At 46.3% G+C, this 20,609-nt stretch overlaps 1 protein-coding gene across 3 annotated transcripts in view; it reads right to left on the reverse strand.

The window, feature by feature from the left end:
* ATF6 (activating transcription factor 6) overlaps nucleotides 1-20,609 on the reverse strand; it is a 153,503-nt gene that overhangs the window by 47,650 nt on the left and 85,244 nt on the right. For 2 of the 3 annotated variants that reach the window (XM_075002222.1, XM_075002221.1), the window contains exon 14: nucleotides 19,967-20,081. In XM_075002222.1, coding sequence (XP_074858323.1) covers nucleotides 19,967-20,081 — 115 coding nt within the window. The remainder of the gene's footprint in view (nucleotides 1-19,966; nucleotides 20,082-20,609) is intronic. The other variant, XM_075002223.1, reaches the window with a different exon arrangement.

The raw sequence follows: 20,609 nt of genomic DNA on the forward strand, positions 1-20,609 counted from the left end.
AACTCCATTACTAAAAGGTTCGTGCGCACCTGAGGCAGAAAACCAAAAATCTAGAGCACATATCTTAGTACAGAGCAAACACATGACCTCCGTAAAAATGAAGGCTCTCTCTACATATTCAGTCTGGTAGCACACAGCATTACAGAGCGGCTCTGCTCCCCAAATCCCAGATCAGAACTCTGGCACAACCTCAGTTAAAACGGATAAAGGTATGCTACTACACCATTTGCATTTAGGACCAAGGAAAGCTTGTGTCCAGAACATAGAGGCAATGACAGAAATCAAATAAGCCATAGTAAAGGGACCAGAGACACCTTTTCTGGCCAGCACTGTGCATACATATGCCATGCATAATAGTTGTGTCTGAATGCAAAGGGGTGGTGGTGGGGAATTAATTCTCTCAACAGGAAGATTCAGCTCCTCTTCATGATGCCCTGAGCGAAGAATTTACTTTCAAATAAAACACTTTTAATTCCAAGGGTAACATACAATCAAGCCCCGGCATGAGCGCCAAGGAGAGATTCATACCTGCTTCTGTTCAGATTGCCACTCGACACAAAAATGTACGTTCACCTAAAATGGCACCAGAAAGCTTGAAGTCGTCCGTTCACACTCCACTCCTTGTGCCCTTTGATTCATACCCAGAATATTGTGGAAAGACCACTATACAACAGAATAGATCTTCTAGCAACAGTCAGTCATGGTTTCACTGTCAAAGTAAGTTATAACCATGCCAGGCTTGGTAGTAGGACCCAGAATTACAGACAGAGGAGCTGCATAATTAAATCTCAGACTTTAGTGTCAGATCACTTGCACAAAGAAAGAAATGACTACACAGTGGATTGGTTGTACGATGGAGATTTTCCACTCTGCTATGAAGCAGTAGGCACTAGGTACTGCCAGAGGCAGGATACAAAAACTGACTGATGGAGCAATGGACTTGGCTTTTGCTCCTCTCACTCTGCAGGCCAGCAATGGAAGCCTTCTAAAGCAGTGTGCTCAGCATCTGAAGGCTGAGAGAAGCAGAAGTCTCTCTCTGTTCAATATAAGCCCTTGTGGCTCCTTACAGAGCAATGAGCTCAGGGACAGTGCTCCTGTTCTCATTAATTACGGGGATAATGGCTATAATCCAGAGCTCGAGGACAGTAAAGAAATCTGAGGAATTGGGATGTTACGTGACAATAGTAAGCAGAGTTCTTTTAAAAGAGATGAATATGAAATCTAACTGGAAAGCAGTGGAATACAAGGCAAATTAATAAAATCTCTGCCTCACATTAAAGTACAGCTGTAGACCAGCTGCCACATAAACACAGAGGAGCTGACTATAAATCTCTCTCCACACCGGGCTCATCATTATCATCAACCAGGGGCTCAGTGCGCCTTGCTGTCTGATGCCTCCCTCACCATTTCCTTCCATCTTTCCTTGTCCAGTGTGGAGTGGCTTAGTTTCCGTAGACTAGCTCCACACCAATCTACTATCAAAACAAAAACGCATTCCAGCAGCATTTTAAAGATTAACAAAATAATTTATTTGGTGATGAACTTTCATGGGACAGACCCACTTCTTCAGACCATAGCCATACCAGAACAGACTCAATATTTAAGGCCCAGAGAACCAAAAATAGTAATCAAGGTTGACAAATCAGAAAATCATCATCAAGGTGAGCAAATCAGAGAGCAGAGGGGCGGGGGGGGGGGGGGGGAAGAATTAGATTAAGCAAAGTATGTAAAAGAGCCCCTATAATAAGCTAGAAAATTGCCATTATAAAAACTAGCTCATTGCAGGGGCTTCTTTTACATACTTTGCTTTATCTAACTCTTGACTCCCCCCTTCTGCCCCTTCTCCCCCCTTCTGCCCTTGACTGCCCCCTTCTGCCCCCCTTCTGCCTTCAGCATGAGCAATGCTGGCCTTCACGCAGTCTTTATACCTTTTGTGAGGCCTACCTTGATTCCTTTTGCCCTGGGAGAGTTCACTGTAGAGGAGTTGCTTAGGGATTCTTGACTCCTCCATTCGTATGACGTGTCCTGTCCAGTGAAGCTGGGTTTTCGGAATCATGGATTCAATGCTTGTGGTTCCTGCTCTGTCCAGGACTTCCAGGTTTGTAACTGTCCTGCCATCAATGTGTAGTACTGACCTCAGGCTGCGTATGTAGAAGCGCTCCAGCAGTTTTATATGTTTTCTGTACAAGGTCCAGGTTTCACAGCCATACAGGAGACTGGTCAGGACTACAGCCTTGTACACTTTCAGTTTAGTGGACTGTCGGATATTGTGCTGATTCAACACTTGCACTTTCAGACATCTTAGTGCCCAGCTGGCCTGACAGTTTCTGGTATTGATTTCTTTGTCAAGGGAGCCATCATTGGCTATCACACTGCCAAAGTACTTGAACTCCTCTACCGTTTTTAACTCTGTTCCTTCAATAAAGATTGAAGCGGGGAGAGCAGCAGATTCTGGAGCAGGTTGAAACAGTACCTTGGCCTTTCCTAGGCTGATGGTCAAACCAAAGAGGCGAGTGGCATCAGCAAACTTGTTGACGATGCGCTGGAGATCAGATTCCTTGTGTGCCACAAGTGCACAGTTGTCAGCAAAAAGGGCTTCACGGATGAGCCTCTCAAGCGCCTTGGTTTTAGCATTCAGATGACGAAGGTCAAAAAGTGACCCATCAAGTCTGTATGTTATGTAGACTCCATGGTCCAGGTCCCTAACTGCGTGGCTGAGGACGCACATGAAAAAGAGGTTGAATAACACTGGGGTCAGCATGCACCCTTGCTTCACATCAAATGGATCTGAGGATTCGCCATTTAAAAGTACAAAGCCAGTCATGCTATCGTAGAACAGGCATATCGGGTTAACGAATCTTCTCGGTGAGCCAAGTTTTGACAGGATAATCCACTGGGCTTCTCTGTTGACGGTGTCAAAAGCCTTGGTCAGGTCTATGCAGACAGCTTACAGATCCAAGTTCTGCTCTATGCGCTTTTCCTGGACCTAACAAACAGCAAAGATCACATCAATGGTGCTGCGGCCTGGGCAAAAACCCCACTGTGCCTGCGGTAGGTTCTCCTTTGAGATGCTGGTGATCAGACGGTTGAGGATGACTCGAGCCAAGATCTTCCCAGCAGCACAGAGAAGGGAGATGCCCCAGTAATTTCCACAGTCAGCTTTGTTGCCCTTGTTCTTGAAGAGCGAGATGATTGTGGCATCCTTAAAGTCTTTTGGCATGGGTTACGGCAGTAACGCTTGGGAAATGTTTTACACTCCTGAGAGGAAAGGTGTTACTGTACATAAACAAGTTTGAGTAAAATGCCTTGTGAACTAGGTCTAAGTAGTAAAGCTCTTGTTTTCATCAACACTGATCCCTTTTCCCTCATGCTGGTATTGGTAATTTATACCTGATGTAAGGCTGTTGTACATTGCCAGAGGGGTGCAAAGAGGCCTTAGCTTCAAGGACATTTACAGCCTAAGAATTTAGCTTGTGGAAGTGATGCTCTGCATTCCATACTGTTGGAAGGGAAGGCTGTGAGCCATGAAAGGGAGAAGACATTGTCAGGCACTTCTGCCCGGTTCTCTGCCCAGAACTGAATCAATATATTACTTTATTTGTATAGTTTAATTCAAATAGTTACATGCTCTCTACTTCTCAATCAGTGTAAACCCTGCCCACAGGAGTATAAAAATATGACAAAGTGAGTACTGTATTAAAAAGAAAAAGCCATAAAACAGAATAACAGGAAACACATGCAGTTCCCAATCAGAAGCCACAGTGAGTTTTAGTATGAAACCCCAGAGCAAATCAGCTCTCTGCAATGACTTTAATTCAGGGCTGGGTGGGTCTCCGTGCATCTTGGCAGCAAGGCAGACAAAGTTCCTATGCAACCAAATGTTTACGTGGTGGTCTGGCAGCTGTGAGTGTGATCAACATTCAAAATCCTTACTTCTTCCCAAAAATGTTAGTTCAGAAAAAATAAAGCTTTAATTCATCTTACAGTGGGTCAAATCCATCCCTGATTGACACAAAGGTTCTAGGACATTCAAAAAAGCTAAAAAATATATCACAATATCTTCTAATTTAAAAAACAGCCAAAGGAACCATGGTAAACAAATCTTACCCATGTTACCAAAAACAGCTTTCGTGATTATAATAGTAAGATTTTGAAAAGAAGGATTAATCATTTGTGATATTTGCTTCCTTTTCTACATTTTTCCCAGACCAGACTGTTTCTAGCTATGTCTCAATTCTGTTCTGTTTAGTAATTTTTTTAAAACAAAAGGTCTGTTCTGTCTGGATTTCCAGCACTGCAAAGGAAGCAATAAATCACCCCAAGAAATGGCCTGCAATGGTTGTTCACCAATAAAACAGAAATGGGAGATTTTCACAGGCACAAATATCAACTATGTACCTAAATGCACTGAGTGGTACTGACAGCTGGATTCCTAACCACCCGTCAAGATTTCTTCCCCCAATTATTTAGCTTAAACTACTTCCCCATGCCTCTGTCTTCAAGGGTAACAATGCAAACTATACTGCAGTGGCAATACACTGGCACATGGTCTTCTGCAGAAGGCTTAGAATTTGAAAACTGCTCACACTAGCCAGGGAGGAGTAAGGAAAATTGTTCACTCAAGCCATCCAAAGTGGAGATTTGACTTTAACTTTAGAGTCAGAAAGGGAGGTAAATAAATAAGCAGTATGCACATTTTATTACTAATGCAGGCTGTTTCCTAAAAAAGGCATTTCCAAGTGCAAGAAACTATTTGGATTGCAGTTTGCAGTATGATGGGGTAAAAGAAACAGGTAATGGTTGATGGACATGGTGCATGGAGAACAGATCATTTTACAACAGTAAGATTGCCCCCAGTAGTAGGAGTAGCATCCTTCAGTCTACGCAGACTATGGATCGCGCCCTTCGTAGTTCCATTTGGGATCATCATTTGCAGCATCGACTGACTGTGAAGGCCCACACAAGAGTGACAGTCCTTGCTGCATCTGTTCCATGTGTAATGGGTGTCTGGCAGGTCCTTACTGTGCTTTCTGTGGGCTCGCTTCTCCTCTGCTAGCTGTCTGATCCTCATCTCACCCTTCTGAAGGCCCTTGCGTAGTTCCTGCCTCCATCTGCTGCGATCGTCTGCCAGCTCCTCCCAGCTGTCCAGCTCAATGTCTACCTCCCTGAGGTCCCTCTTGCAAACATCTTTGTAGCACAACTGGGGGCGTCCAGGAGGTCTTTTGCCAGGGGCTAGCTTGCCATACAGGATGTCTTTTGGGATCCTTCCATCATTCATCCTGTGGATGTGGCCAAGCCAGCGGAGCCGCTGCTGCCTGAGGAGGGTGTGCATGATTGGGATTCCAGCTTGCTCAAGGACGGCGGTGTTGGACACTGTCCTTCCATGATATTCCAAGGATGCGCCTGAGGCAGAGCAAGTGGAAGACATTCAGCCTCTTTTCCTGGTGGGTGTACACAGAGTCCAAGACTCGCTGCCGTAAAGGAGGGTGCTGAGGAGGAAGCCTCTTTAGACTTGCATTTTGGTGTGGGTGTACAACTTGATGTTATTCCATACTCTTTCGCTGAGTCTGGACAGAGTTGTGGCTGCTTTTCCGATCCTCCTATTTAGCTCAGTCTCCAATGACAGGGTGTCAGTGATGGTGGACCCGAGGTAAACAAATTGGTGGACGACCTAACGAATAGTTGTCAGTGCTGATTGATGGAGGGTCAGCAACGTCCTGAGCAAGTACATTTGTCTTCTTAGGCTGATGGAAAGCCCGAAGTCCTTGCATGCTTTGGGGAAGTGATCGAGCAGTTTCTGAAGCTGGCCTTCTGTGTGTGGCACTACAGCAGCGTCATCTGCGAACAGCAAATCTCTGATGAGGACTTCCCGCACCTTGGATTTAGCTTTCAGCCTTGCAAGATTAAACAGTTTCCCATCAGATCTTGTGTGCAAAAAGATGCCCTCTGTTGAAGATCCAAAGGCGTGCTTCAGGAGGAGTGCAAAGAAGATCCCGAACAACATCGGAGCAAGGACGCATCCTTTTTTGATACAGCTCCTGATGCTGAAAACATCCGATAATGTGCCGTCATATTGGATGGTTCCTCTCGTGTCTTTGTGGAAAGACTGGATCATCTTGAGTAACCGTGGTGGACAGCCTATCTTGTGGAGCAGTTTGAACGGTCCATCCCTGCTGACCAAGTCGAAGGCCTTGGTCAGGTCGATGAAGGCAATATAGAGTGGCTTCCTCTGCTCCCTGCATTTCTCCTGCAGCTGTCTGAGAGAGAAGACCATGTCAACAGTAGATCTCTCTGCACGGAATCCGCACTGTGATTCGGGATACACCCTCTCAGCAATCTTCTGGAGTCTGCCGAGGATGACGCGAGCGAACAGTTTACCAGTGATGCTTAGGAGGGAGATTCCACGGTAATTGTTGCAGTCACTTCTGTCTCCTTTGTTCTTACACAAGGTTACATTGTTAGCGTCACGCATATCCTGTGGAACCTCTCCCTCTCTCCAGCACAGGCACAGTAGCTCACGTAGGGGTTCCAGGAGAGTGTCTGTGGCACACTTGATTACCTCTGGTGGTATACCATCCTGGCCCGGGGCCTTTCCTATCGCAATGCTGTTGATGGCTTTCTTCACTTCATCCACAGTTGGTACCTGGTCCAGTTCGTCCATTACTGGTAGGAGCTCAACGGCATTGAGGGCTGTTATCAACCACAATGTTCTCACGAGTACAGCTCGGAGTAGTGCTCGACCCAGCGCTCCATCTGTTTGGCTTTGTCGGTGATGACTTCATCAGATTTGGATTTCAGAGGTGCCATCTTGTTCTGGGTGGGTCCTAATGCCTTCTTGATGCCCTCATACATTCCCCTGAGATTACCAAAGTCAGCACTGGTCTGGATGCTGCTGCATAGCTTGAGCCAGTAGTTGTTGGCACAGCACATGGCTGTCTGCTGTACTGTTTTTCTGGCTGCTCTGAGTGCTTGCAGGGTACTCTAGCTTGGTAAGCGTTTGTATTCCAGGAGTGCAGCGCGCTTCTTTTTGATAGCTGGAATCATCTCACCGGAGTTAGCTTCGAACCAGTTGTTTGTGTTTCTAGCTCTTCTTCCAAACACCGACAAGGCCGTGTTGTAAATTGTATCCCTCAGATGCTGCCATCTGGATGTCACATAGGCACCCCCAGGGCTCCTGTGCAGATTCTCCTTGAAGGTCTCTCTGAACTTTTCGGCTCTTTCTGAGTTGGCTGTCTTTCTGGCATCAATGCGGGGCCTTCCACTTAGTTTAGAGTGGTACAGCTTCTTGGCAATCACCTTGAGTTTGGAGCAAACTAGCGAATGATCTGTATCGCAGTCGGCACTATGATAGCTGCGTGTCAGAAGGACGTTTCTGAGGTTATCAAGTCTAGCGATGACCACGTCTAGTTGATGCCAGTTTTTCGAGCGTGGGTGTCTCCATGACACTCTGTGCTGTGGCTTGGTTTGGAAAAATGTGTTTGTGATGCACAGATTGTGGCATGTGCAAAGTTCGAGAAGACGCTGTCCATTTTCATTAATTTTTCCCACACCAAAGTGGCCTAAGCAGGAAGGCCATGAGTCACGATTGGCTCCAACTCTTGCACTGAAGTCACCCAAAACGTACAGTTGTTCGCGAGCAGGTGTTTGCGCTATGGCAGCACTAAGCACATCATAGAACTTGTCTTTTACTTCTGGTGCGGCATACAGGGTTGGAGTGTAAGCGCTGATCAGGTGGACAGGACCGGCGCAAGTTTGAAGTATGACCTGAAGGAGTCTTTCTGATCCGCCCATGACTAATTTTACCGTTTGTAGAAGGGTGTTTCTGATGGCAAAGCCAACACCACGCTCCCTGGGTTCTTCCTGGGCTTTACCCTGCCAGAAAAAGGTGTAGTCCTTTTCCTTTAGAGATCCCGAATCTGTGAGTTGCATCTCTTGCAGAGCAGCAATGTCAATTTGGGGCCACTTCAGTTCCTCATTGATGACAGAGGTCTTTCGGGTGTCGCTGATGTCCTGAAGATCTTCAGTCAAACCGGTCAGCATGGTCCGCACATTCCAGCAAGCAAGCTTAAAACTTTGATGGTTTCCTTTTCTTGTTGATTTTCTCATTGGGTTGCCTGGTGCTCAAATTTCAGTCACTTGTCAGGTTTGGGAACCTTAAGCCTCATGCACCCAGTGAGGCAGGTGAACTGTGGTGGGACAGTATCCTTCTGCTGGGGGCTGCCCAGCTTGAGGCAGGCGGTGACTATCCAGTGAGATGTGACGATCTCTCCCACCGTCGAAGGCAACCCCTGCCACTCGTTCTCTACGCCAATCGAGCAAGAGCTTATAACCGGTATCTGTTGCCTCCCGTGTTGGTTCAACGCTGTTAAGTGATGCTGGAGTACCTCTTCAGGCACGAACATGGGCTGCCCAGATGCCAGTGTTCCCCTCTCGGCTTTACTGATGTAGTCCAAAGGAGAGGATAACCTCTACGTCTGGTACCAGCTCAGCTGCAGGAGTTGCCGGGTCAATGCCAGAAGCTGGCACAGAACTGCCTTAGGACTACCCTCTGGATCTTCTGTCAGGGTTTACTCTCTTTGCCTTGCTCCTTCCCAGGACAACCCACAAGGTCCCCAATAACTGGGTCCATAATGGGGCTGGGGAGACTTCCACAGTGTCTATTACATGTATGCCCATGGACAATTGCCTGTCAATTCCATGAATCTAAGCAGCAGGCTCACTACTCTCTCAGATCACAAACACCAAATTACACAGAAAAAAAGCATGAAGGAAGCTCCTTCGGAGCTTTCAATTATTTTCTCTTGTCCTCAAGGATGTCATTAATAAAGCACAAATTTGCTATAGTTCCTATGGTAGTATTTGGTGAGCAATACTGCATAATTTGACATTCTAAAATAAAGTCAAAACATCTAAAAGTTTAAAGTCTAAAATAAAGTGTGTATTAAGAGTATATTTTGCAGCCAGAGATCCAGCCTTTCACTTTCTTTACCTAAGGGAGTGGAGCAAAAATGCTGCTATTTACCTTTTTGGTTGTCTGCCTCCACTACCAGCAAGTTGGGTGCTCAGTGTGTGAATAAAACTTGTTCTCTCAAAGGGGTCAGAATTTTTCTAGTCCGACCTTTCACAAGATAATGGAATTGTGGCTGAAGTTTGCCACGCCATCTTGGCAGGATGTCTGCAAGATACCATGTTGAGTTTCCAGCACTTCCTTCAGAGCAATTTTGAGCTCACTAGACAATCTTTGAAATAAATCTTGGCAGTGGGTAAAGCCATCTGCCCTGGGAAATGGTGGGAGCATAACAGCCTCTTCCTGCTCTGCCCTGGATATCTTCTCTGCCTTGGTCACTAAGGCTATGCCTACACTACATGATAAAGTCAAATTAATGCCATTAACTTGATTTTACAATGTCATTGCCTTCACTGCAAATACCATTAGGTCGATTTCAGGGAGTGCTAAGGCCCCCATCATAACATTATAACTCGACATAGCATCAAGAATGAATTTGAAAGGTTGAATTAAGTCTAATGTGGAAACACCATGTCTTTTTAAATTGACTTTATCAGCCTCCAGAGACTTCCTGTATGTATCCCAAAATGCACTCTTGCCACTTTCATCTCCACTGCTGTCCAGGTGTGCAGGAAATCAGTAACAAGAAGCCCATGAATTTGAATTCATCACCAGCAAGCCCGGGAAATTTAAAGGGTGCCTGGAAGCCAGAATTTCTTTTAGCCATCGCATTGCAATCCATCTCTTGCCATCATGAGTACTCAGATTTGTGATCTGAGCTGATCCAATGCACTGCTCATGAATTCGAACTTGGATAAGGTAATGGAAAAGCGGTAATTGGACTTTCCAAAACATTTGTGGACAATTAAGTTTGAATTTATAAGATTGAGGTTAAAAAGTCAAATTGATTAAAAATCAAGCGTAGACATAGCCTGAGGTTTCAGAGGGTGGAGGCAGTGATCTGATATTGTTCCTATGTGGAATGGGGACCCTGCTATAGTGGCTTCTGTAAGACCTGCACAGACTCCAGTATGGCCAGCGACCAGAAAAGAGAACTGGCGGTCCCACCCATGGCTGACCATTCTATGGTGGCCATAAGTGGATCTTGATCATGTTTGTCCTGAAGGTCTGTGTGTCCTGATCAGAGAGATACCAAAGCAGAGAATACCCCTTGAGCCTTTTTATCATCACTACTGGAGAGATGCAGTACTATTGGAGACAGCTGCTGTTCCAAGTGAGATGTTGATGCCTAAGAGAGGAGGCTCCAAGGTGGAGGAGATCAACAAGTCCTTATGATGCAGTGCTGAGACCCTCAGTACCAAAGTGCGTGGTGACGATTTATTAGAGAAGCAATGTGAATCTGCACCAATGTAGATTGTGTCAGCACTGTTGGGCTTTGGAGCAGGGGGCAGAGCAGCTGTGAGTGTTGTCTCCTTTGGAGCTGTCTATGGTATTGTGTTGGGGGCTGGTGGCTTAAGAGCTCATAGCCTTGACACTAGGGCGCTGCATTCCAGCGGTTGCCATTAGGTGGGTGATGCCAGAAGTGCATGGAGTATTGCATGTGATGACAGCAATGTAGTTGACAACTGGTTTTTGGTGGTCTGTGCTCTTTGAAGTGAGAAAGATGTAGGGTGTTTTTTTTTTTTTTGGCTGGCTTTTTGGCTTTCAGGGACCTTGGCAGTGAGGGACCCAATGATCTAATACCAGTAAGAGGGTTTTTGTCCATGTCAGAGGCAGCAGGGAGGATGTCACCTCAGCCAGCCCCTTTCACCTGCTTACTGCTTAGCATAGCAGACTACTGGACAGCCTGCTAGGAATGTACTCCAGACAGCTCTTATTGGAACAGAGCACCACTTACCTTTACCTCTGGGCTTATTATTCACTTAGGGATAAATAAATGTGTCTATTGGCATATAACTCTTTTTCTATTATGGAAAACAGCACATATTGTATGGTAGATAACACTTCCCTACTTGTGAGACCCGGTTTTTAATCCTCTCTTTGGAAGCTTTATTCACCTTATCACATTCAAACTCTCATTCTCTCACTTCCTGATTCGTGTTCCCAGCCAGTATCATGAAGAGTAGGTCTTTTATTGAAACTTTGCAAAACCATACTGTCTCAATCTATTTCTTGGCCACAGTTCTTTGTCTGCCAAATCTGCAGCACACATTTTATAAACATATATATTACTGGTGACATCCGCCTGTAACTATGCTTTTTTTTTTGTTCTGGCGATTTTGCAAGCTGTGCTATATTCATCATAATTATCTACATTGTATGTTGTCCTTCCAAATGCTAGTTAAAAAAATAACAGTATTGGTTAGGTCTGAGGACTGGAACATTTGATGCTGAAGGAAGCTTAGTCACAGGATTAAATTTCTGACTCATGAAGTTCCAGTAATTTGTACAGAAGACAATAGATTCAGAAGTAAACAACAAAGAAAACGGACCACAATCTGTCTCCCAAATTACAGGCCTTCAAATAACTTCTGCTCTTCTTCCTTTACACATACACACTTGAGACAGACACAGCAAGCTTCAGTGCAATATGTCATTCCTGGCTTTGTCCAGGGACATTTTTAAAGAGCAGCTCTGCTTCCAAGGAGCCAAGTTTTTCTTCATTTGAATTATCCAGATTCTGTATTTTCAAACATACTCCTGGAGCCACCTATAGGACTCCAGTGTTTTACAGACAGGACAATTAACATTGGATGTGATACAACTGCAACAGCACAGCAACTTCCTTCCCAAGAGTACTTCTGCTCCCTTCTAACTACTCTTTAAGTCTGGCTAAGCCAAGCAGCAGCAGCTCTGGAGTGGGCACTATGCAGCTGCAGGCTGCTCCTCTGTAGCTTACTGCCCTGGTCTTTTTGAAATTTGAAAACCAGCCAAGTACTTTTGGGTTTGATGTAACCTAACATACATATGTCCTAGTTCCCTTACATCTGCATTTTGATGAGTCCCACATCATTAGTGCATCAGTTCCCACTAGGCGCTTTCAGCCTTAACTCTAGGATAACAATGTTTCTCTGGAGGGTTCTGGATTGTTTTAAAATGGTCCTACGGCTCTCAAGCAAAGAGCCCTGCTCCTGCTGACAATGAGAGCTCCAGGGCAGGAGACTCAGGAAGTGGAGAGTCTCCAGTCTGGACATGAGCTACTTCCTCCTCCTTTGAGGATTTTGCAGAGGAGAATCAGTGAGTGAAGATTTCCTCCCACGTGCCCCTCCAGGAGAGGGATTCTGCAGCAGCAGCAGCAGCAGCAGCAGCAGGAGGGGTTGTGGCTTTCGAATGTGTTGTGAGGGCTTGAACTGAATGATATTATGCTGCAGAGTGACACCAGGAATGAGGATTTCTCTTTTGCTGTGGCAGGAGGAGACAATCTGCATTGGTACACGGGAAAAGGAAAGCTGTCATAAGCACCACAGGAGGTTGGGGTTCTTTAGTTGATGGAGGGCATGGGGGGAAGGAGGGTTGGAACATGGTAGTAGGGTCCTTGACCTTGGAACTCAATCCCTCAACTGGTCTGATAGAGCTCAGCCTCTCAGGTTCTTCCTGAAGTAGCAGGTAAAGGGTCATGGAATGATTTAGGACAGGGGTCTGCAACCGAAATAGCAAGAAGAGCCATTTTTTCAAATTCAGTTACAAAATCAATACTTCAAGAGCCGCAATGCACGTGAATATGGGACGGTCTTTAACAAATAACATCAAACAGTACTTTTTGTAACCCCTATTTTAAAAACAGTGCACACACACTGATTTGTACCAGTTAGAAAGCCTGTTACTTTCACCCCTAGACTGGAGAGCAAATGCGGACAATTAAATGTCGTACTGGGGGACAGGCTCTTAAGCAGGAAGGAGCAATGTTTGCATCAACCCTCCATCCCTCCCCGCCACACTCCCAGGCTCTACCCCCACTTTGGCCCACAAACCCATCCCTCCATCTCCAGGCTTTACCTGCCTCAGCTCCCAAACCCGCCCCTCTATTCCCTGCCTTAACCCCTCTCAGCCCCAAACTCATACTCTCCATCCCCAGGCTTAATCTCTGTCGGCTCCAAGCCCCGCCCATATTCCAAGGATTATCCCCCTCAGACCGAACTCTACCCACCCCCAGGTGTTCCCATCTCAGCCGACAAGCTCCTCCAGCTGCATGCACTGCCACTTCTCCTCCATGGCCACCCCTTTCTCAGCAGGGCTGCGCAGCTCCAGCAGGGGCAGACTCGGCCACCCTCTCCCCAGCTCTCCTGCAGGCTTAGCTCTTCTCCCACCTGCAGCAGACAGCTTCCTGCCCAGCCACCACTGAAATAACGGAACTAAATTTAATTGGTTTAACGGCTGGATCCCTCCCACTGCCCTGCCGGCTGTTAAACCAATTAAATTTAGTTCTATTGTTTCAGTGGCATCAGGGCAGGGAGCTTCAAGAGGAATCAGCAGCAGTAGTGCCAGAAGGGCAGATTTCAGACCCTTGTTTTGGGAGGATAGATGGATGAATGCGTGACCTCTGTTTTGAAAGTCTGGACTGGTCCGAGAGCAAGTACACTCCCTCTGGGGTGGCCACTTGCAGTTCCTTATAAGCAGTGAATAGTTTATTCCTGATACATGTTCCTAGAGCCTTGGATAGCAACTTTCAAAATGAAGTAGCTAGAATCTTGAAGATGAATTTCACTATGGGAACAGTGTTACAGGTAGAACATTTTCACAAATGATAACAACAAGCAACTGCAGAAGTGAAGAGCCTGACATCTACAATTTTGTTCTTTGTTATGAAGTTGCATGGAAAATTTTAATAACGAACCACTCCACACAAAGCTATTTCAAGGCTCATACTAAATATATTTGTGCTGCTAAGAACTGTTGAAAGAGCAGATGCACTTGCCAAGCATTTAATAACAAAATTCCAACCTTCTGACACAAGCCTGGAAGCTAAATCTTATTCAACATAAAAACCTCAATTCCAGTCAGCGTGTCACTATTGGATTGTGTCTGAGACTTTCACAGACACAAAACTGCACACGTTAACAGAAAGTACTGCAGACCTGGCAGAGGGAAATAAGATGTACTCAGAGCTCTAACACACATTCACATGGACATATAGGGAAGAGGAATTACTGAGGATGGGAAAAATAAGGTTCTAAAAATCAGTTTACCACCAGGCCTTTGGATAAAGTATCTTTTTAAAGAGCCTTTTTAGGAGAGGCTAAATATTCAGCATAGAAAAGCAATTGATTAAAATGACACTGTCCAGTAGTTTACAGCAGAAATTTCAATTTTGAGAGAAAATGGTTTTACAAAAGCTAATATTAATAGAAATGCTTTTAAAGGTCAAAGAAATGGGGCTATGTGTGACCCATCCCACCCCCAAAGGCCAGGAATCCAAACACTGTAGAGCTACGTCTACACGTGAAGCCTACATCGAAGAAGCTTATTTCGATGCAGCGACATCGAAATAGGCTATTTCGATGAATAACATCTACACGTCCTCCAGGGCTGGCAACGTCGACGTTCAACATTGACGTTGCGCAGCACCACATCGAAATAGGCGCCGCGAGGGAACGTCTACACGCCAAAGTAGCACACATCGAAATAAGGGTGCCAGGCACAGCTGCAGACAGGGTCACAGGGTGGACTCAACAGCAAGCCGCTCCCTCAAAGGGCCCCTCCCAGACACAGCTGCACTAAACAACACAAGATCCACAGAGCCGACAACTGGTTGCAGACCCTGTGCATGCAGCATGGATCCCCAGCTGCAGCAGCAGCAGCCAGAAGCCCTGGGCTAAGGGCTGCTGCACACGGTGACCATAGAGCCCCGCAGGGGCTGGAGAGAGAGCGTCTCTCAACCCCTCAGCTGATGGCCGCCACGGCAGACCCCGCTATTTCGATGTTGCGGGACGTGGATCGTCTACACGTGCCCTACTTCGACGTTCAACTTCGAAGTAGGGCGCTATTCCCATCCCCTCATGGGGTTAGCGGCTTCGACGTCTCGCCGCCTAACGTTGATGTTAACATCGAAATAGCGCCCAACACGTGTAGACCCGTGACGGGTGCTATTTCGAAGTTAGTGCTGCTACTTCGAAGTAGTGTGCACGTGTAGACACGGCTTAGGTGTGTTAGTGTATGAGCATCAGAAAGAAAGCAGAATAACTGGCCAGTGAAAGCAACCAGCTATTACTGCTACTTCAAGGAATGAAGTACAGAACAGGTTAAATGCCTGAATTCTATCTACTATCCCCAGATGTTTATCAATTGATATGGGGGAAGGGATAGCTCAGTGGTTTGAGCACTGGCCTGCTAAACCCAGGCTTGTGAGCTTAATCCTTGAGGGGGCCATTTGGGGATCTGGGGGCAAATAGCTTAAAAAAATCTGTCAGGGAGACAGGTCCTGCTTTGAGTGCAGGGGACTGGAGGCAATGACCTCTGAACATCCCTTCCAATTCTATGAGATAGGTGTATCTCCATTATTATAAAATGCAGTACAGAATCTCCAAGGCTGGATCAGACCTGTAGTCCATATTGGCCCTGTACAGCGTCCAAAGAGAGACTTCAGAGCAGCGGTTCCCAACCTTTTCCAGACAGGGACCCATTTTGACAATTCAGGAAGACGTGGTGACCCAAGACAATTCAAAAATGGCCGGGGGGGGGGCGGGCAGCAGAGCCATAACTAGCTTATTTTGCGCCTGAGGCAAGAATATAAAATTGTGCCTCCTTCATGTTTATGTACTCATAATAGTTACTTCACAGAAAAGCGGAATACCTTAATAAAATAATAACACTACCTTTACTATAGCTAGTCAGAGTTGTGGTGGAAAGACACTCATCCCCAAACTGCTCCCCCTGGCTTAAACCCCAAATCAGGAGCTAGTGGAGTCACACTCAGGGGCTAGAGGGGGCTAGGGGGTCACATTGAGAGGCTAGGAGTCACTCAGGGCTGGAGGGGGCTAGGGAAGTTACACTCAGAGGCTGGGAGAGACACACACGGGCTGAAGGGAGCTAAAGGGGGCCAGGGGAATCACATTCAGTGGCTGCAGGGGGCTCAGGGAGTCACACTCAGGGGCTAGGAGTCACTCACTAGCTGGAGGGAGCTAGGAGAGGCACAGGGACCCCTGTGGCTGGAAGCTGGCTGGGGTGCAGAGCCCTGGCCTGCAGCATCAGCTGCGGGAACCCCAGCTGGGGATGGGGAAGACCTAAACCCCCTGCGGCTGGAAGCTGGCTAGGGTTGGGGGGTGGGGGACTCCCACCCCCATGGGCTGGAAGCTGGCTGGGGCAGAGCCTGCGCTAGCTGCAGGATCCCTGTTGGGGTCTGGAGGGAACCTCAGCTCCTAAAGAGGCTGGAAGCCAGGGAGCTGATTAGTTCTACCCTCCCTCCCACTCTCGGACCCAAGCCCCCACCTTTCCTGAGCTGGGCACTGCTGCTCAGGTATGCAATTCTCTGCCCTGCAGATGAAATGGTTCTCAATTTAATTGATCATCTTAACTGCCTGACAGCTCTTAATCCAATTAATAAGTTGAGAACCACTTCAGGAGTGTGAACGGCTTCTTGATAGCCACCTGTGGAGCTGCCCAGCCCACGACCCTTTTGAAATATAATGATGACCCATGTCTGGGTCCCCACCAATAGATTGGGAAACCCTGCTTTGGAGCAATAGCTTTCCAGAAGCTGGGAATGAATGACAGGGATGGATCACGTAATGAATACCTGTTATGTTCATTACCTCTGGGGTATCTGGCATGAGCCACTGTCAGAAGACAGAATACTATGCTAGACAATCCTTTGGTCTGAGTCAGTATGGCCATTCGTACGTTCTTCATACTGCTCAAACAGAAGGCACAACTCAGAAGTGTCTTGCTCAGTTAACAGCAACGAAGGATCCTGTGGCACCTTACAGACTAACAGAAAAGTGCTCATGAAAGCTCATGCTCAAAACTTTTCTGTTAGTCTATAAGGTGCCACAGGACCCTTTGTTGCTGTTACAGATCCAGACTAACATGGCTACCCCTCTGATACTTGCTCAGTTAAGTACATTAAGGTGCGAGTCATGAACATGGAGTACATTCAGTAAAATCTCTGCAGTACTAGCTCAGGGAGAGGATGGATCCATGAAATGGATCCATGAGAACCCTGGCCTGCTGATGGTGGTGTGGTTGTTGATGGCATCTTTCCTTGTCTATCCTAGTGCATCACTGTGCCACCATAAACCACAGGGGAAACAGTCCCTCTAATTTTTTTCCCATGGGAGGAATACATTTTATGTGTACTGAGGCATATGTGGATGTCCACCCTCAGTAGAAACACATACTACCGGCTGTAGGCACTCTGCTAATTATCTCGGCAATATGCAAATCTCTCCTAGGTAGCTGCCCAAGCGCTCAGCTTACAGGGAACACTGCTCAGGAAATGCCCTGTAACACCCTTCTCTCTCATCTATACAAAACCGGCACTGTGTCTCAAGCTGTGGTGTTCAATACGCTGTCCATTCAACACATGTGATGAACTGGACAGTGTGGTGTGGTGAAGTGGCTCGTTAGAGCAGCATACACGGAGCACCCTGTGCTCCTCCAAGCACGAGCCCCACCACTTGGTGGGACGAGTGTGTGGTGGCAGCAGAGCCTCCTGCAGCTTGCTCAGGGCCCTGGGGCAGGACAGTACAGCTCATGCGGGGCAGGGTGGCTTGCAGTAGGGCAGGGCAGGGCTGGGCAGCTTGGGGCTGGAAGGCTCCAGTGAGTCACCGGCAGATTGTGATGGGGGAGGGCACGGAGGGAGGGTGCCTGGCTGGGGGTAGGGGGAGAAGAGTACCTGGCTCGAGGTGTGGCACCTAGCTGCAATCGTTAACTTTCTTTTGGACACCACTGGTCTAAAGCATGCCATGTACATTATCAAGGATGAGGTTATGGCCATCTGAAACCCACTGCTGCATACACATCTGTATATCATTAATGCATATGAACAAGCCCACCCATAAAGGGTAGGGCCAGATGGACTGGCAAAGGGAGCAACTACCCTGGGGGCCCAGTGATTCAAAAGGTTTCCAGATGCCTCCCCAAGCCCTGCAAATTGCTAACAGGGCACTGTGAGGGGGGCAGCACTGAGTGTGAGGCCTGGTGCCCCCAGCTCTGGCCCTTCTACCCAAGACTCTGGCCCTTCCAGGAGCACAGAGCATCACCCCCACCTCAGCCAAGGGTCCAGCAAGTTTGTTGGCACCCCTGTATATGAAGCTATGAGAATGTGTTGTATGGTTGCTGTGGGTTTGGGAAGCAGCCAGACACTACTTTTCTAGAGACAGTGATATGGGAGGTAACCTCCACGTTCAGCTGTAGTCCTGAGAGAGCCTCTCACATGTTGATATCGTCGTGGGCTATGAGGACCTGGTGACTTACTGCATGGAGCTGGAGGATGAATAAAGTTTATGCTCAAATAAGTTGAGTCTGAGTCTTAATTTTTTGGGGTTGTTCCTTTCTGACCTTGCCATTCACAGTGGTTGATGGTCTCCACCCCCAGGAATTGTGGGGGGCAGGGTCAGAGTAAAATGTACTGATGCCCTTTGGCAGGGATGGAGTATTTATGTTCTGCCCACTTGGAAGTGGGGATGGGGGGGACAGAGGAGGGGGTATACCATAGGGCATTGGCTATTTTGGTCACCCCATCGTGGAGGGGTAAGGCCACCAAGGCCAGGGCTTCCTATCCCAGCACCCCAAAAAAGGTATCTTCAAGTTCTTCCTGCTGCTCCAACTGAAGATTCAAGTTGGTGGCCACAAATGTTCCCTCTAATCTTTTCTAGCCATGTGTAGATTTTTTTTGATCCATTTTGGGGATAAATTTTGTTATGTGCACCCAGGCATTTGTGAATGTTAACCACCAAGAAAATCAGCAGTGATTAGTCTTGGCCTTTCCAAAACACAAGCCCAACAAAAAACGCAGAAATGGTGCCTTTTGAGTTTATTTACAAGGGTAGTAATTCCTTCGCCACCTAATTACATACATCAACAGCTGAAATGCAGAGCAGTCAGTCAGTCTGATCTCAAACATATAGCTTTTTAAGAAAAAGAAAGCTTAAGAAAGATACTTAACAAGTAAACAAGCAGCATGAGTCAGGGACAGGATCAGTGGTTAGCAACAGCACAATTCTGTTCTAGTGCACTCCACATTCAAACTCCATTCTATTGATTTACTGGCACTCATCAAAAGAGAGAAAACCTTCCTGCACTGACACAATACAAGTTATCCTTTGGGCTAAGTTTATACCTAAAATTTATTCAGTAACGGTCAGACAAGAAATATAACCAACATTTAAGAACGAAAAAAAATCCATTATTTGCTTTATCCAAAAAACATTAAAACAATGCTGCAGTTTTCCCAAGACCCATAGGACGTTTGGAGTTCCACTTGAAAATGCCACCCTACAACGTTCCTGAAAAAGTCTAAACTAGGGAAGTACACCATGTCAGCCACACTAGACTAACCACACTCTGGCTGTGACACGCTGAGAACTAGAAGCTGTAAAATAGCCATATCCATCCATCACATAAGTTCATCTCATTAATGACCATTACATAATTGTTACAAGCACCTCCTGAAATTCAATGAAAGACACTTCCACTCAATAAGGACACTTGGAGAAGAAGTGAAACTTCCACACGAACTAGGGTCTATAGTAACCAAAACAGTTTAGAACACGTCGGTAGAAAAGGGAGCAGCAAGGGGGAAAAAAAATACCAAGTGTATTATGAAACTCCTTTTCCGATTGATCCCAGACAATGTCTGTCCTGGAATGAATTGTGGCATGTAACATTTCAGATCAATTGGTTTGTTTCCAGTAAAGCAAAGGGACTTTGAAAAAAACAATTCAGACTTAAAAAACTTCAACTGTGAACTGATTAGCACTCCTTCCCTAACTCAAAGGCCAAACCCTGAACCATCACGATCTTTACTACTGCCCAATTCAATACTGAATGTATTGCACTTACCCTACGAAATGATACCACATAGAATGTATCCCCCCTTCTGCGAATAGCTTCAAAGAAGTCCTGATAACTTCTTGGAGAGGTATAATAGATCTGCAGCTCGTTCCCTGCGCTCCTGCTGAAATAGAGGGAAGTTAACAACCTTAAGTGAGATGCCATCTTTAAGGATCAGATTTTAAAAAAGCTCAGCATGCAGCACTTTCCATTGTCTTCCTGAATTTGTGTGACAGAGCATGAGCACACGGGCATATGGTAAGGGCTGCTGGATGCATCTCTATTGAAAATAGGGCACTAAGAATAAGTCAGAGGTGAGAATCAGAATAGAACTTCGGAATCCTAGCTACTTACTCTTCTGTAAGTCTGGTTTTACATACGATGTTGGGGTGAGAGATCTCTTCAGCATGTTTAAAATATTCTGAGCGAAAAATACCTGCTTGCCTGACTCTCACAGCGCTGCCTTACTGTTTGTATGGTCTAGGGAGAAATTCTTATGATACATTGCTATCAAAATTTTTGCCCAGTTCGTCTTAATTAACCAAGATGTTATCTCATTTGAGGGACTTATACTATTATTTGGATTTCAGCATAACTATTATCTTTCAAGAAATTTTGCTTTAGTGGTATTCCACCTCCTTACAGCATTTGC

This window comes from Carettochelys insculpta, chromosome 9, assembly GCF_033958435.1.
Source record: "Carettochelys insculpta isolate YL-2023 chromosome 9, ASM3395843v1, whole genome shotgun sequence".
Lineage (NCBI taxonomy): Eukaryota > Metazoa > Chordata > Testudines > Carettochelyidae > Carettochelys > Carettochelys insculpta.